At 43.3% G+C, this 16,351-nt stretch overlaps 1 protein-coding gene and 1 non-coding gene across 3 annotated transcripts in view; one reads left to right on the forward strand and one right to left on the reverse strand.

Moving 5' to 3' along the window:
- Window positions 1-10,195: 10,195 nt before the first annotated feature.
- Window positions 10,196-10,262, reverse strand: TRNAR-GCG (transfer RNA arginine (anticodon GCG)). The gene has a single exon. It is a non-coding gene; the product is annotated as a tRNA-Arg (tRNA).
- Window positions 10,263-12,705: 2,443 nt separating this feature from the next.
- Window positions 12,706-16,351, forward strand: part of LETM1 (leucine zipper and EF-hand containing transmembrane protein 1) — a 62,926-nt gene continuing 59,280 nt past the window's right edge. For both annotated transcript variants that reach the window (XM_060236756.1, XM_060236757.1), the window contains exon 1: window positions 12,706-12,855. In XM_060236756.1, the coding sequence (XP_060092739.1) occupies window positions 12,777-12,855 (79 nt within the window). In that variant the 5' untranslated portion in view covers window positions 12,706-12,776. The remainder of the gene's footprint in view (window positions 12,856-16,351) is intronic.

Genomic DNA, 16,351 nt, shown 5'->3' on the forward strand with positions numbered 1-16,351 from the left:
GCTGCTGTTGGAATACTGAGCAGAGAAGTAAGTTCACCTAATCACCACGATTGGAATGCAGTAGAGAAACTTGCCAGATACTTAAAAGGGACTATGGACTTAAGACTGATCATTGAACCTTCTGAGAATCCCAGACCAGTTGGATACATGGATGCCAACTATGCAGAAAAATCGTGCAATTACAGATCAACCAGCGGATACTTGTTCTTCTATGGAAACGGACTTGTAGAATGGACTAGCAGAAAACAGACTATAGTGGCACAATCTACAGCAGAAGTTGAGTGTGTGTCAGCAGCCAGTGCCTGCAGTGAACATGAATAGATTTTTCATCTGCTGAAAGACTTCAAGATAAAAGAACCTGTACCTATTGTAATGTTTGAAGATAATCAAGCTTGCATTGCTATATGTAAAGGAGAAAGTAGAACAGCCAGAAGTAGATCTTTTGGCATTAAATGTGAGCTAGTGAAAGATTTACACCAGAAGGGGCTGATTAAGATAGAATATTGTTATACAGAAGCTTTGGTAGCTGATATACTTGCAAAGCCATTACCGTGTGCTAGATTTGAACGTTTATGTGAAATGATGAATCTAGTTGATGTGAATGTTACAGTGAATAATGAGTAATGACTATTGAATGTATAATGACTTGCACATTAGGCATTGAGAAGGGGTGTTCGAAATATGTATCTGTTTTGTATGTCCTTTGCAATGTTCTAAACTTCCAGTCATTATAGGGTTAACACTGTGCCTGATTCCCTATTGTCTGAATGACCTGGGAATAATAATAATAATACTTTTTATTTATATCCCGTTCTCCCCGCCAAAGCAGGCTCAGGGCGGCTCACAACATATTAGTTCAATACAGTACAATAAAATCATATAATTCAATAAATACTACATTATAAAACCATCATTTAAATCAACATTCCAATTAAAATTAACATTTATGGTGCTAAATTTCAGGTTTTTAATAAATTGATGGCGAAATACAACAGCAGCGAATCTATCATTAACTCAGCATTCAGTGAAGGCCATCTTAAAAAGAGTAGATTTGCAGGCCCTGCGGAATTGCTCAAGACTCTGCAGGGCCTGCACTTCGTCCGGAAGTTGATTCCACAGGAGTGGAGCTGCGATAGAGAAGGCCCGTTCCCTTGTGTTCTTCAATTTGGCCTCCCTCGGCCCAGGGATGTTCAGCTGGTTCTTTCCCACTGACCTCAGTGCTCTCTGGGGTTCATATGGGGAGAGACGGTCCCTCAGCTAGGCAGGCCCTCGACCATATAAGGCTTTAAAGGTAATAACCAGCACTTTGTACCGAATTCGGTATGCAACCGGCAGCCAGTGCAGCCTGCACAGCCCCGGCTGTATGTGCTCAATAGCCTAGCCGCTGCATTCTGCACCAGCTGCAGCTTCCGGGTTCGGCACAAAGGCAGCCCCATGTAGAGGGCATTACAGTAATCTAGTCTTGAGGTGATACTGACTGCTGTCGATCAAGGTCTAGAAGCGGGAAAACCTGTTTTGTTTGTTTGGTCAGTTAGTCAGGTGACTTCCTTTGTTCAGGCAGAGAGTTCAAGAAGAAGGAAGTGGTCTTCCATTAAGCATGATCTTCTAGTGTAAGCATCCATTTCTTTAGTTTATTTTCACCTCCCAGTACCCTTTCCCTGTAGAAATAAATATGTTTTTTCCAGTTTGGTGTAGTGGTTAAGTGTGCGGACTCTTATCTGGGAGAACCGGGTTTGATTCCCCACTCCTCCACTTGCACCTGCTGGAATGGCCTTGGGTCAGCCATAGCTCTGGCAGAAGTTGTCCTTGAAAGGGCAGCTGCTGTGAGAGCCCTCTCCAGCCCCACCCACCTCACAGGGTGTTTGTTGTGGGGGAGGGAGGTAAAGGAGATTGTGAGCCGCTCTGAGACTCTTCGGAGTGGAGGGCGGGATATAAATCCAATATCTTCTTCTTCTTCTTTTTCATGTTAAATGCCTCTCAATGATTATTTGATCCAGTGATCCATTGCACTGTTTGAGATAAAGAAATAGAATTTCAAACAGAATTCCCCTAACAATGGTGACTCCAGCTTTCAAGGCAAAGGAGAAGCAGATGCCTTCCTTTGCAGAAGTGGTTTCTTCCTTTGCAGAAGTGCAGAAGCAGAAGCCTTCCTTGGTGGTCTCTCATCCAGATACTGACCCTGCTTAGCCATGTTGGTCTGAAGCTGTAGAACAAAGATGCCACTGGACTCCAACTTTGCTTTTGAAAGAAGGTAAAGACGCAGCTGGTTTCTTCATATTGTCCAATAACACTGTTAAACTACAATGACAACCATTCTAGTTACTCATAAGAATTCTGTTGTCTCTTTTATACGCACTCTGACCAACCCATTTTTATCCCAAGTTGCTCATTCGTCTCCAATATAAGGACGTTTTTAATCCTATAGGCTACCTAAACTGTCAGCTTTTATTTTTCTTGACGCAAAGAAATCTTTCAATAAAATAAAACATAATAATTGTCCATCTTGTCTGAAAGCTTTCAGTTTTGGAGAACATAAATGGGCAGAGATTTTTCTAGCTAATATGTCCAGTTGTCTGGTTGTCTTTTTAAAATTAATAGCAATTTAACACAAGGGCATCCCCTGCCTGCTCTCTTTTTGTGTTCTTCCTGGAACTTTAACTCATTTAATTAGATAATTGGATTCTACAGAGAATATATCTGCTGAAGGTAGTCAGTCTAAATGTAATTTATTTGCAGATTTCTCTTTATCAGTGTTCTTGTAAATACACTTGGTTTTGTAGTGGAAGAGTATTAAAAAGTAGCTTATAGCATAAATATTGATAAAACTGCATTTTTTAATTTAATAATAAAATACAGCACATTAAAAATCTGCTTGGCTGGCAGCAATAAGGTGTGAAAGTATTGTGGTCAAGTATTTTGGTGCATTAATTTCTAAATGCCACAATGAACTCTTCAGTCTTAATTAAATCTCTGTGGTTAAAAAGGTAAAATATGGAATTGCCTTTATCCAGAAGGTTTAATGCAGGCAAGGTAGTATTATTGCCAAAGTTGCTGTTCTTATTTCAGCATTTTTTTTTTGCGAATATCGTTGTACAACATTGTAAGGAATGGCAGAAGATTTTATTAGACTTCGTATGGAAGTCAAAAAGTAGAATGGGGGTTAAAATCTGCACAAGATAATGGAGGGGAATGGTTCAGACACAGCCAGCCATACTATGCTGCCAGCTTGACCCAGCTGGCCAAGTGGGTGAAGCAAGGTAGAGTTCATCCCTCAACTGTAATTGAATGCGTATTTTTTGTAAAAATTCCAATAGGTTTGTGGTTGCAAGTTAAAAACAAAACCTGATCAAAATCTCTTGTATACTCATGGTAATATTGTAATGGAGAATTTCATAAATGTTTGGAATATTGTGAAATGTAAGCATTCCCCAACTACTTCACCTTTGGCTGCAGCAGCAAAGGTGTCTCCAGTCCATTTTGGGGGGATCCAATAAGGAGTAATGAAGTCATAACTTTGGATGAAAAAATAAGCTGTAGTAACTGAATCTTAACTTTCCAATATATGTGGGTTAAAAGCTTTATGCTAACCAGTCTACCCAGAGAAAATATACACATATTCATGTGAAAAACCTGTTAGAAGAGGACATGAGCTTATTCTCCTGTCTCCGTGTTTGGTTCTCTTAGCTGCTTAATGCCAACATAATAAAAGCATCCCCCCAAAATGGACTAAAGCATTGGGATACCAGGTAAATATGCACAGCTGACAATCTATTACATTAAAGGGTTCAACATATTTGTTAGTATGGTTTTCTGAGACAGCATAATAAATATGAGGTCATAACAACTTTCCCCTTGGCGCTTGGCAAGGATGTGTGAAAACCAAAAGGGAAAATTCTGTTATTGTGGCAGCAGTCGGAATGTGTTTTCTACCCACATGTGGGTTATTCTTGTGCTAAAATATTTTGGAATATTTTGGCTGTCAGTTGGCTTGGACTTTCCTATTTTATGTATCCCCGAGGGTCCCCCCCCTCCTTTTATGTGAAATATGTCCTGTCAGACAAACAAGCTGTTTTATATACAATCACTGCAGCAGGGCTGGTTTTTGCAAGAGTTTGGTAGTGGGAAAAAAAAATCCTAATAAAGAGGCATGGTCAGTGAAACTTAAGGAATTTTATTGCTTTTTTAAAACTAATAGACATAACTGGATTGCTGAGGACATGGAAGCGTATAATTGGTTGAATGGCACTGAGTAAGTTATCATTTTATCATGGCTATGCATTATAGTAGTCAAGTGTCAAGGTAATCCTAGCGTGGACTCACATGGCGGTGTTGGGTGGATGGAAGGCAGGGAGCCATCTTCCGGGCGAAATGAAGATGGAATGTTTGTTTTTTTCCTGCACCTGCATTAACTTGCTTATCAAGTATAATCCCTGGTCAGCTAGACCCCATCAAAAGTGGAAGGCACAATGTCCTTCAAGAACTCTGCTTTCCCAACCAACATCACCTCTGGTCAGAATTCAGTTTCAACTTGTTTACCCTTAGCCATTTAAACCATAGCAGCAAGGCACTGATTGAGGACCACTACATAATAATAATAATAATAATAATAATAAATTTTATCTATACCCCACCCTCCCCGCCGAGGCAGGCTCAGGGCGGCTTACAGGACATGGTAAAAGCCATGTTAAAACAATAAAACAAGATTATACAATTCAATACAGATAACAATTAAATATTTAAATAATCTAGAAACAGTCTAAAAATATAATCTAATAGTGCTATCATCTCAGTTACGTTAATGTTAATGATGGCGTGATGTTTATTCCAAGCTCCATCTTAGAAAGCTAGCCGGAAGAGGGCGGTTTTGCAGGCCCTACGGAATTGGCCAAGATCCCGCAGGGCCCGCACCTCTTCCGGCAGCTGGTTCCACCGTTGGGGTGCTTTTATAGAGAAGGCCTGTTCTGGATCACCGGATGATTTGGATAAAGATACAGAGCTAGGTGTTATCACCACACTGCTGACAGCCTACTCTAAATCATGAATAGTGTGTCTTATGGGATTTATGTCGAAACTGACTAACATGGGGGATAGGACAACTCTTGTGGAAGGAGTCCTGTGAGACAAGTGCCACATTGATGACAACTAGTCTCCAATAGCAACCTGCTGAGTCCTTCCCATAAGGAATGATTTAAACCGGGCAGGGGTAGTGGGGCTCTGTGCTTGTGGTCATTCAACCGCAGGGAATGTGGGCGGCGGCAGCCAACTGTTGGATTCTTCCAAGGGACCGGCTGATGTTGTCAGCTGCTGGTTCTGCTGCAACTGGCAGCTCCGCGCCAGCAGCTCCCCTTAGGCTTCCCAATCCCCAGGTCCCAGAGGGGGATCCCCCAGTTTTACAGGCTTCCCCCCTCCCCCAGCCAGCTGGCCGGTGGGGGAAGCCCCGCCCCCAGAGCCATCATGCACCTCCATGAACGATTCCCATAGGGAATGATGGGGAATTGATCCGCGGGCATCGGGGGCTCTGGGGGGGCTGTTTTTTGAGATAGAGGCACCAAATTTTCAGTATAGCATCTAGTGCCTCTCCCCAAAATACCTCCCAAGTTTCAAAAAGATTGGACCAGGGGGTCCAATTCTATGAGCCCCAAAAGAAGGTGCCCCTATCTTTCATTATTTCCTATGGAAGGAAGGCATTTAAAAATTTGTGCAGTCCCTTTAAATGTGATGGCCAGAACTCCCTTGAAGTTCAATTATGCTTGTCACACCCTTGCTCTCGGCTCCGCCCCCAATGTCTCCTGGCTCCACTCCCAAAGTCCCCAGATAATTCTTAAATTGGACTTGGCAACCCTAGCTCCCCTTCATCATTGCCCATGACACATTTATTCTCTCTTCCCCTCGCCAAACATTTATTTGTTCATCTCTACTCTACCTTTTTCACCAAGACTCAAATCAGATTCCACAGGATTACAGGAATCTGAAGCCTGGTGTGAGGTATTAAACACTATCTGATTGAACAATGTAGAAAATTGTATTTAATAAACATTGAAAAGCAGTAAAAGTAGAATACATAAATACATTAAAAAGATAAGCATGCTATATGCAGTAGTACAGTTCACACTCCTGCTCCCTTTATTAAAGTGCCTTCTTGTTATATCCTAGAGCTGGAAGAAATCTCCAGGGTCGTCTAGTCCAACCCCCACACAGTGCAGGAAATTCACAGGTACCACCCAATCCCAAAAGTTAGAGACACAATTTAGTAATAGGGGATATCCTTGTGATGTTATTTTTAGAGCTAGGAGAGAGGCAGAATGCAGAAATAGGACTCAGCTATTCAAGTAGAAAAAGAGAGTGACATTTAAGTAGAAAAAGAGAGTGACATTTTTCTATTCAAGTAGAAAAAGAGAGTGCCTTCCATTTTTGGGATTATCCTACAATATTCACAAAATCATCAGAAAATACTGGAATATAATCTCACACCTGCCAGGTTGTCGGGATCCACCACAGGGTAAAAATCTAAAGAGCTCGCTATTGAGAGCTGACATTCTAAAACAGGCAAGATAGAATAATGGCGATCCAGGGGAATCATTGCTGCGGACACTGCAAAGCATGCAAATATAATATAATAGATAATAATAATAGATTTTATTTATATCCCGCCCTCCCCGCCTAGGCGGCTCAGGGTGGCTAACAACATTTCACACACTTAACATAAATAGGTAAAACTTTTAAGTTTAACAATATATACCAAAAGGCAACAGCTTTGCAGGCCCAGCTAAGAATATAAGTATTCGTTTCAATTTTGTCGCATCATGTTCAACAAAACAAGTAGCATATTTAAATATCTACCCTGGTGGTGTTTTGTACATGCGCAATTCGAACACGGATACCGGAGCCCCAGTCTCCTGTTTGCCATCAAATCGGAGAAGCCCCCATTGTTGAACATTATCTTAGTGCTGGCTGTACTGTAGATGAGATGCAATCCCATGCAATATATACATATAAAAACAGACAACACAATTGGGAATATATTTCACCTATTTTATTACAGAGGGAAAGAGAATTCATTTTTAAACTGAGAACTTTTTCTCCATGTGGTCCGGATCAATGTTTGGGTTTCTCTTCATTCCTGTAAGATAAAAAGAACTGTATTAGTTTGAGTATTGTGGGATGAGTCAAAGGTTGTAGCTTACACCGGACAATAATTAGAGACTGTTTAGGTATGAAGAAGACTCCTTAGAAAGCTTGAGAGTCATGGAGTAAAAGGACAGGTCCTCTTGTGGATCAAAAACTGGCTGAGTAATAGGAAGCAGAGAGTGAGTATAAATGGGCAGTCTTCGCAGTGGAGGACGGTAAGCAGTGGGGTGCCGCAGGGCTCGGTACTGGGTCCCATGCTCTTTAACTTGTTCATAAATGATTTAGAGTTGGGAGTGAGCAGTGAAGTGGCCAAGTTTGCAGATGACACTAAATTGTTCAAGGTGGTGAGAACCACAGAGGATTGTGAGGAACTCCAAAGGGATCTGTTGAGGCTGGGTGAGTGGGCGTCAACGTGGCAGATGCGGTTCAGTGTGGCCAAGTGCAAAGTAATGCACATTGGGGCCAAGAATCCCAGCTACAAATACAAGTTGATGGGGTGTGAACTGGCAGAGACTGACCAAGAGAGGGATCTTGGGGTCGTGGTAGATAACTCACTGAAAATGTCAAGACAGTGTGCGTTTGCAATAAAAAAGGCCAACATCATGCTGGGAATTATTAGGAAGGGAATTGAAAACAAATCAGCCAGTATCATAATGCCCCTGTATAAATCGATGGTGTGGTGTCATTTGGAGGACTGTGTGCAGTTCTGGTCGCCGCACCTCAAAAAGGATATTATAGCATTGGAGAAAGTCCAGAAAAGGGCAACTAGAATGATTAAAGGGCTGGAACACTTTCCCTATGAAGAAAGGTTGAAACGCTTGGGACTCTTTAGCTTGGAGAAACGTTGACTGTGGGGTGACATGATAGAGGTTTACGAGATAATGCATGGGATGGAGAAAGTAGAGAAAGAAGTACTGTACTTTTCTCCTTTTCTCACAATACAAGAACTCGTGGGCATTCGATGAAATTGCTGAGCAGACAGGTTAAAACGGATAAAAGGAAGTACTTCTTCACCCAAAGGGTGATTAACATGTGGAATACACTGCCACAGGAGGTGGTGGCGGCCACAAGCATAGCCACCTTCAAGAGGGGTTTAGATAAAAATATGGAGCACAGGTCCATCAGTGGCTATTAGCCACAGTGTGTGTGTATATATAAAAATTTTTGCCACTGTGTGACACAGAGTGTTGGACTGGATGGGCCGTTGGCCTGATCCAACATGGCTTCTCTTATGTTCTTAAGACAGAGCTGGAGAGAGTGAGCTGTTGCCCTTTGTGTAACTGACAGGATTCGTGGGGTAAGGATGTTTTTTGTATAAATATTGGCAGCTAGTATTTTTGTCGTCTGAATATAACATGTATTCGATCACATTTAAAAGCCAACAGTCTTGACAAAGACACCAAAATGTAGTACACTGGACAGCATGGATGGGCTTCCTGTGAATTAATTTGGGCTCATGACAGTTGTTCCCCATTATTGTTAGAGATCATTTCAAGGACTATGAACTGAGAATGAGCTTTGCATGAAATTCTTATGGGAGGAAAGTGTATATTGTTTTGGAACCTTTAAGAGTGCATCTGTGTACGCGACCAGTGGATGAGCTGTTGCCACGGGCTCATTATATGAATTAGATGAATTTGTTGACATATTTTATCCAGAGTGTTTGGAATAAAGGACCTGTTATTGCTGATTCAATTCCAACGTCTTTCCCTGATGTCTTTTTTTACTTCCAAGCCCAGGAGATTGGGAGTGGGAAATCTATCAAGGATCCCTGCCAAAACTGGTCTGGAGAAAATCTGCTGCCTGACCCCAAAGTGACAAACAGCATTTCCCTGGGCGTGTAAGAAGGGGCCACAAAATTTAAGTACGGATGCAGCTCTTCCTGCCTTCCTTTCTCATGATTTGCCTGTTTTGTTCCATTTTTTTTAAATGGTTTTAATTTCTGCATCTGAATCCTGATCTAGTGATTGTTGGATGTCCCCAAGGATTGTATTGACTTACAATTTATAATCTTCCTTGAGTGTCTCAGTGAGAAACACTATGAGTTGACAAAGATTTCAGGTTTTCACGGCTGGTAACATCGTTAGGGTTTGTAGAATCTTTCGGGCTCAAGTGCTGTGTTCTACTGGAGAAAGTTTTCCTTCCAGACGTTTCGTTCTCAGCTGTGGAGAACATCCTCAGTGGCGTTGCAGCCGGAGCAGGCGCTCAGACCTTCTTGGCTGCTGTGCATTGAGAGCCAAGAAGGCACTTCTTGGCTCTCAATGAACACGGCACTTGAGCCCGAAAGATTCTCAATGAACACGGCACTTGAGCCCGAAAGATTCTACAAACCCTAACTCTGAGTTGACTTCAAGGGCAGACCCAAGTGGAGAGCGTTACAGTAGTCTAGTAGTCTTAACGTTACTGTGGCATGGATCCAAGTGGCCAGATCTACTGAGTCAAGGCAGGGAGACAACTTACAGACTAAACTAAGTCAGAAGGAAGCATTTTTTTTTAACCTCCATAATCTTCCTTCTCCAGCAGTGATGCTGGATCAAGGATAACCCCAAGGCTCTTAACCAAGTGAGCATGAAGGCCAGGCATAAGTCTCTGTGCTACACAACAGTCCAGTCAAGCTTGCTCACTACCACTGATCCAGTCGGCTCACCCTCATAAATAGGTGCTTCATGGGGGAGAAGCAGTGGTGTATCTTTTATTTTTCAAGGCACCTCCAGAATTACGGTGGAATATCTGGGAGGCCCACATTCAAAGCTCTGCTCTGCCAGGAAGCTTGCGGTGTGATCTTGGGCCAGTCATATGAACATATGAAGCTGCCTTCTACTGAATCAGACCCTGGGTCCATCAAAGTCAGTATTGTCTTCTCAGACTGGCAGCGGCTCTCCAGGGTCTCAAGCTGAGGTTTTTCACGCCTATTTGCCTGGACCCTTTTTTTTTTGGAGATGCCGGGGATTGAACCTGGGACCTTCTGCTTCCCAAGCAGATGCTCTACCACTGAGTCACCGTCCCTCCCCTGCTCTCCAGGGTCTCAAGCGGAGGTTTTTCACACCTCTTTGCCTGGACCCTTTTTTGGAGATGCCGGGGATTGAACCTGGGACCTTCTGCTTCGCAAGCAGATGCTCTGCCACTGAGCCACCGTCCCTCCCCTTTCTCATCCTAACTTTCTCCACAGGGTTGTTGTGAGGACAAGACTGAGGAAAGCAGAATCACGCGCACATACTGCACTGAGCTACTTGGAGGAAAAGTGTGATTTTAAAACATGCTAAAGGTAAATCTCTAGTCTTTCCTCCCAGCAAACAAGCCTTTAGTTAGTGGTACAAAAGCTGACGGTTTATACATAGTGCAATCCAAAGCACAGTTACACCCATCTAAATTTAATATAAACCATTCATAGAAATCAAAACTATCACCATTGCTTTTAGGGCTGGCAACATCACTACAATAACATTACACAGCAGCCATCCAAAATGATATAAAAGGGGTCTGTGTATGTGTGAGAGAGAGAGAAATCTTGCAATTGCTCAATAAAACTAAAGTAAAATCTTGGCCGGGCTCATAAAAGAACATCACATGCAGGAAAAGGAGGAGGGCTGGTAGCTCTGGGTTGGGAAAATTCCTAGAGAATTTGGGGGTGGAGCCTGAAGAGAGTAAAGTTTGGAGAAGGGAGGAACTTCAAAGGGGCACAGTTTTTTTGTTGTTCAGTCGCACAGTCGATTCCCACTCTTTGTGACCCCATGGACCCAGTCACGCCAGGCCCTCCTGTCTTCCACCATCCTCTGAAGTCTGCTCAAATTTGTGTTAGTTACATCAGTAATGCTGTCCAGCCATCTCCTCTTTTGCCGTCCCCTTCTTCTTTTGCCTTCTGTCTTTCCCAGCATCAGGATCTTCTCCAGTGAACGCTCTTTTCTCATTTGGTGGCTAAAGTATTTGAGCTTCAGCTTCAGCATCTGACCTTCCAGGGAACAGTCAGGGTTGATTAGAACTGTCAGATTTGAACTTCTTGCAGTCCAAGGGACTCTCAAGAGTCTTCTCCAGCATTACAGTTTGAAAGCTTCTGCGCTTGGCCTTCTTTATGGTCCAACTCTCACAGCCATACATACTACTACATCTCTTTGACTATACAGACTTTTGTTGGCAGGGTGATGTCTCTCCTTTTTAATATACTGCCTAGGTTTGCCATAGCTGTCCTCCCAATGAGCAAACGCCTTTTAATTTCATGGCTACAGTCACCATCTGCAGTGATCTTGGATCCCAGAAATGTGAAGTCTGTCACATGTTAATCAGCCTTTGGGTGAAGAAGGACTTCCTTGTATCCGTTTTAACCTGACTGCTCAGCAATTTCATTGAATGCCCACGAGATCTTGTATTGTGCGAAAGGGAGAAAAGGACTTCTCTACTTTCTCCATCCCATGCATTATCTTGTAAACCTCTATCATATCACCCCGCAGTCGACGTTTCTCCAAGCTAAAGAGCCCCATGCATTTTAATCTTTCTTCATAGGGAAAGTGTTCCAAACCTTTAATCATTCTAGTTGCCCTTTTCTGGACATTTTCCAATGCTATAATATCCTTCATGACGTGCGGTGACCAGAACTGCACACAGTATTCCAAATGAGACCGCACCATTGATTTATACAGGGGCATTATACTGGCTGATTTGTTTTCAATTCCCTTCCTAATAATTCCCAGCATGGCGTTGGCCTTTTTTATTGCAATTGCACAATGTTTTGACATTTTCAGTGAGTTATCTACTACGACCCCAAGATCTCTTTCTTGGTCAGTCTCTGCCAGTTCACACCCCATCAACTTGTATTTGCAGCTGGGATTCTTGGCCCCAATGTGCATTACTTTGCACTTGGCCACATAGAACCTCATCTGCCACGTTGACACCCACTCACCCAGCCTCAACAGATCCCTTTGGAGTGCCTCACAATCCTCTCTGGTTCTCACCACCCTGAACAATTTAGTGCCATAATGGTAGCTGGAGGCGCCTAGGTATGTTTGTTAGTAAGTTGCAGGTGTAAGATGGTGTCTGTGCACCCATTGCGCTTTTCCAGAAAATGTATTTGTTGCATAGATTGATTCATTGTCAGCTTGATGGTGGGGTAAAAGAATGCCTGGAGAAGTGAAGCAATGATAATTCATGCGACTGAATGATGATTGCGAACTCCAAACTGGGAAATTCCTAGACATTTGAGGGGGGAACTAAATGCTGGACGGGGGTGGGGGAAGAGAGGGAGCTCAGCTGGGCATCACGTCATAGATCCCACCCTCCAAAGCAGCCATTCCCTCCAGGAGAACTCTCTCTGGAGCCGGGAGATCCGTTGTAACTCTAGGAGATCTCCAGGCGGCGGCTGCAACCCTAGTTTTTGTTTTAACCGCGGAGACAGCAGTTACTGATGGTGCATGATTGCATTTCAACATGCTCCGAATTTACATTGCCCTGGCTTCATCGCTGCTGGAAGCCGCCCCGCCCATTTGCAGAATAACGCAAAGCGAGCGAGCGGGAGCGGCTTCCGCTCCCAAGGCGCAGCCGCTAAGGAAGACCACATCTCCCAGCATGCCGCGGGGCGACTTCCTCTTCCTGGCGCGCGCCTGCGCAGTGGAGCCCGACTCCTTTCCCCTCAGGCTGCCGGCCGGCCTTGCGAGGAAATGGCGTTCGTGCTGCTGAACCGCTGCGGCCGGCCGGCGACGTCCCTGCCCCGGCGGCTGCGGAGGGACCCCCAGGCTGGTGAGGGCGAGCGCGGGCCGGAGGCGGGTTGGCGGGGGCGCGCGAGGTCCCTGCCCGAGGAGGAGGAGGACGGCCGGGCCGGGCTGGGGAGCGCCCGCTTGCAGGCCTCGGGGAGAGGCCCTTGTTGACAGCAGTGGGGACGGGGGAGGGCGTTGGGGTAGATATATTTTAAAAAAGCAAATAAATTGCTCTGCAAGCAGAGGAACTTACTTTATGCATTATCCCCAGCCCCTCAGGAAAGAAATTTTACTTACAAAAATGGAAGCACATTGTCAAGCATGCATGTTTCTATGCGCCAGGTAGGCAGACCAGACATAGAGCAGAATAATAATAATAATAATAATAATAATAATAGATTTTATTTATATCCCGCCCTCCCCGCCTAAGCGGCTCAGGGCGGCTAACAACATTTCACACGATTAACATAAATAGATAAAACTTTAAATTTAACAATTAAAAAGAAATTAAACATAAAAAACAAGTTGATTAAGTTAGGATACATAATTCAAATTACATTAAATATATCTGGCAGCAATAAAATTGTTTAGCGCTGGTTCTGCCAGTTTAGATAGTTCCGTGATCGTATTATAGATGGCGGTTCTGGCCTGTTCCCCCCCCCCCCCATCGTTGCAACAAAGGGGTGCTTGATAAATCCATCTGGACTCAGGATGTTTAGGTTAGCCTTGCAGTAACCGCGTAAATCCATCTGGACTCAGGATGTTTAGGTTAGCCTTGCAATAACCGCGTAGAGCGCCTCTCCCCCAGATTCACACAGCCAGGTCTTATCTGCTCTCAGAGAAAGTGTGAGAAAGGGAGATGTTTTTATTAGCTTGCATTCCTTAGCCGTGAAAGAGATACTAGCTAGTAGCCTTTGAACCCGTGACTCAACATTCCATTTGTATGTTATCCTTTTGAAGTTTTCCTATAAGTAACTTTTCAGTGCTGTATACGTCATTACTTCCAAGGATTCTGTCCTTGACCAAGCTATGGAGTTTTTACAATAAAGCAACTTTTGATTAAAGAACAAAAGCTTGATTATTGAGAAATATCGATGCTTGACATTCATCTTGTGAGGGCTTTCACACACACTCACTAAATAATACATTTTCAACCCAGTTTCAGTGCACTTTGCAGCTGGATTTCACTGTGTGAAAAGGCAAAAGCCCACTTTAAAATGATCATTGAAGTGGGTTGAAACTGCATTATTCAGCATGTGTGAAAACGCCCATATTCATGCATGTACATTTAACGTACTGTGAACAGATTCACTTTCAGGAAGGTTTACTTACTGCTGCTTTAGGCCCAGGGAAGAGAAAGAAGAAGAAGAGATCCTATGTAAGATGTAAACAGAAGGCAAGCACCAACCAAAAAGGCTCAACATCTAATTGATGAGAGGGTTGGGCCAACTGCCAAGTGTGTCCCAGTAAAAGAATTAACCCCTTCTCTCCCAGTTCCTGCAGCATACAGAGTTACAACATTCCGTGGAGTTTTTTTGTGTGTGCCTCTGGAACCTTCCAGGGTGAAATATGCATTTCCCAGGCCAGTGGCTCCTTAATTCAGCTCAGCCACAGGAATGCTAGTTGCTGCCTGTGGAGTACAGACACTTGTATGGTTTGGTGTAGTGGTTAAGTGCACACACTCTTAGGATGGGGTTTGATTCCTCACTCCTTCACATGCACCTGCTGGAATGACCTTGGGTCAGTCATAAATCTGTCAGAGGCTGTTCCCGGAAAGAGCAATTTCTGTCAGAGCTCTCAGGGTGTCTGTTATGCGGAGGGGAAGGAAAGGAAAAGCAGATAGTAAACCACTCTGAGAGTGAGACTCCTTCAGGTAGTGAAGGGTGTTATATAAATTCAACCTCCTCCCCCTTCTTTCTCCTTCTTTGATCCATGTATGTTATTTGTAGTCTGCCTTTCTCACTTGTCTCAGCTTGGATTACACAAAGCGAATCAATACAAGCGACAGAATGGACACTCAGTAAACAGTGCAGTAGGGTTAGGGTTGTAGAACCTGACAGAACTGAAGCAAAGGATAAATCTTGACACGGCATGTTAAATAATGCAAAAGTTCCGTAGTGGAATTCTAGTTTCAGCAAACTATAGTATATATTATAGTTTCTAGTAATTTATCTAAGTAATATAAAAGAGCAAGAGTAGCAATTTAAAGGCCAACAAAACATTTGTAGAATGAAGTTTGAGTCCAGTGACAGTTTTATTGTAGTGACAGTGGAGAGCCGGTTTGGTGTAGTGGTTAAGTGTGTGGACTCTTATCTGGGAGAACTGGGTTTGATTCCCCGCTCCTCCACTTGCACCTGCTAAGATGGCCTTGGGTCAGCCGTAGCTCTGGCAGAGGTTGTCCTTGAAAGGGCAGCTGCTGGGAGAGCCCTCTCCAGCCCCACCCACCTCACAGGGTGACTGTTGTGGGGGATGAAGGTAAAGGAGATTGTGAGCCGCTCTGAGACTCTTCGGAGTGGAGGGCGGGATATAAATCCAATATCATCTTATTATTATTATTATTCTGGGTATAAGCTTTCATATGAGTGCACATGTCCTCAGATATCTGAAGAAGTATGCTTGCAGACGAAAGCTTAGGCCTTAAATAAGACTTTGTTGATCTTAAAGGTGCCACTGGACTCAGACCTTGTTCTGCTTCATACCAACCTGGCTACCTACCTGAATGCAACAAAATTTGTGGCAGGCTTTCATTACTGACAGTTCTTTCCATTGCAATGTCTTGTTGAATTTCATTTTTTTTGCTCAGTGCTTAAAATTCCCGTCTGTTTCACTGAGTTTCAGAATATGCTAACCTTTGTATTACTTTATAAATGCCAACCTGCTGATCTGTCATAGCAACCCACTAATCTCAGTTCCTCTTGTACGTATTCTTAAATTGCCTTAAGTACTTCTAAGGATTCTGTTCTTAGTAACGGCTGTTATCTAAATACTATAAACCGTGTACGGAAGCATGTCTTCGTTTCGCAAAACACACAGCGAATCAACGTAACAGATATAGTGTATATCTACAAAGGAGGATATCTCAATGCAAATGGGTGTAAGATCTCTAAAAAACGTAGCCAAAAAACCCCCCCTTTCCTACCTTCATTATTTTTGCCTATGCATAAATTAAGATACATGTGCTAAGGTAGCAAAGGCTGAAGCCATTTTCACTTCTTTTTTCAAGTACTGGGTAAGGTATGCTTGTAATTTTTCTTGTAAAGAATGAAGATTTTTATGTTCCATTAATATGCTAGTTTTGTATGTTAACTAACTTAGAAGTGGTGGATTTTATGTTAAATCAGTGAAAGTTTAGGCTTAATTGCAAAGTGAGTATCTCCCCCTTGATTTCTGTCCCCCCTGCAAATCTCCATTTTCCCCAGTCCGCTGTCAGTGGCCATTCCCCAACACCAACCTGGCCTCTTCCAGTTTTGGTTTTTAAAAAGGCAGTTGACTATTGCAAAATTGATATAACAATATGTGCAACAGGTTCTTAGAATCTC

This window comes from Heteronotia binoei, chromosome 4, assembly GCF_032191835.1.
Source record: "Heteronotia binoei isolate CCM8104 ecotype False Entrance Well chromosome 4, APGP_CSIRO_Hbin_v1, whole genome shotgun sequence".
NCBI classification, from domain to species: Eukaryota; Metazoa; Chordata; class Lepidosauria; order Squamata; family Gekkonidae; genus Heteronotia; species Heteronotia binoei.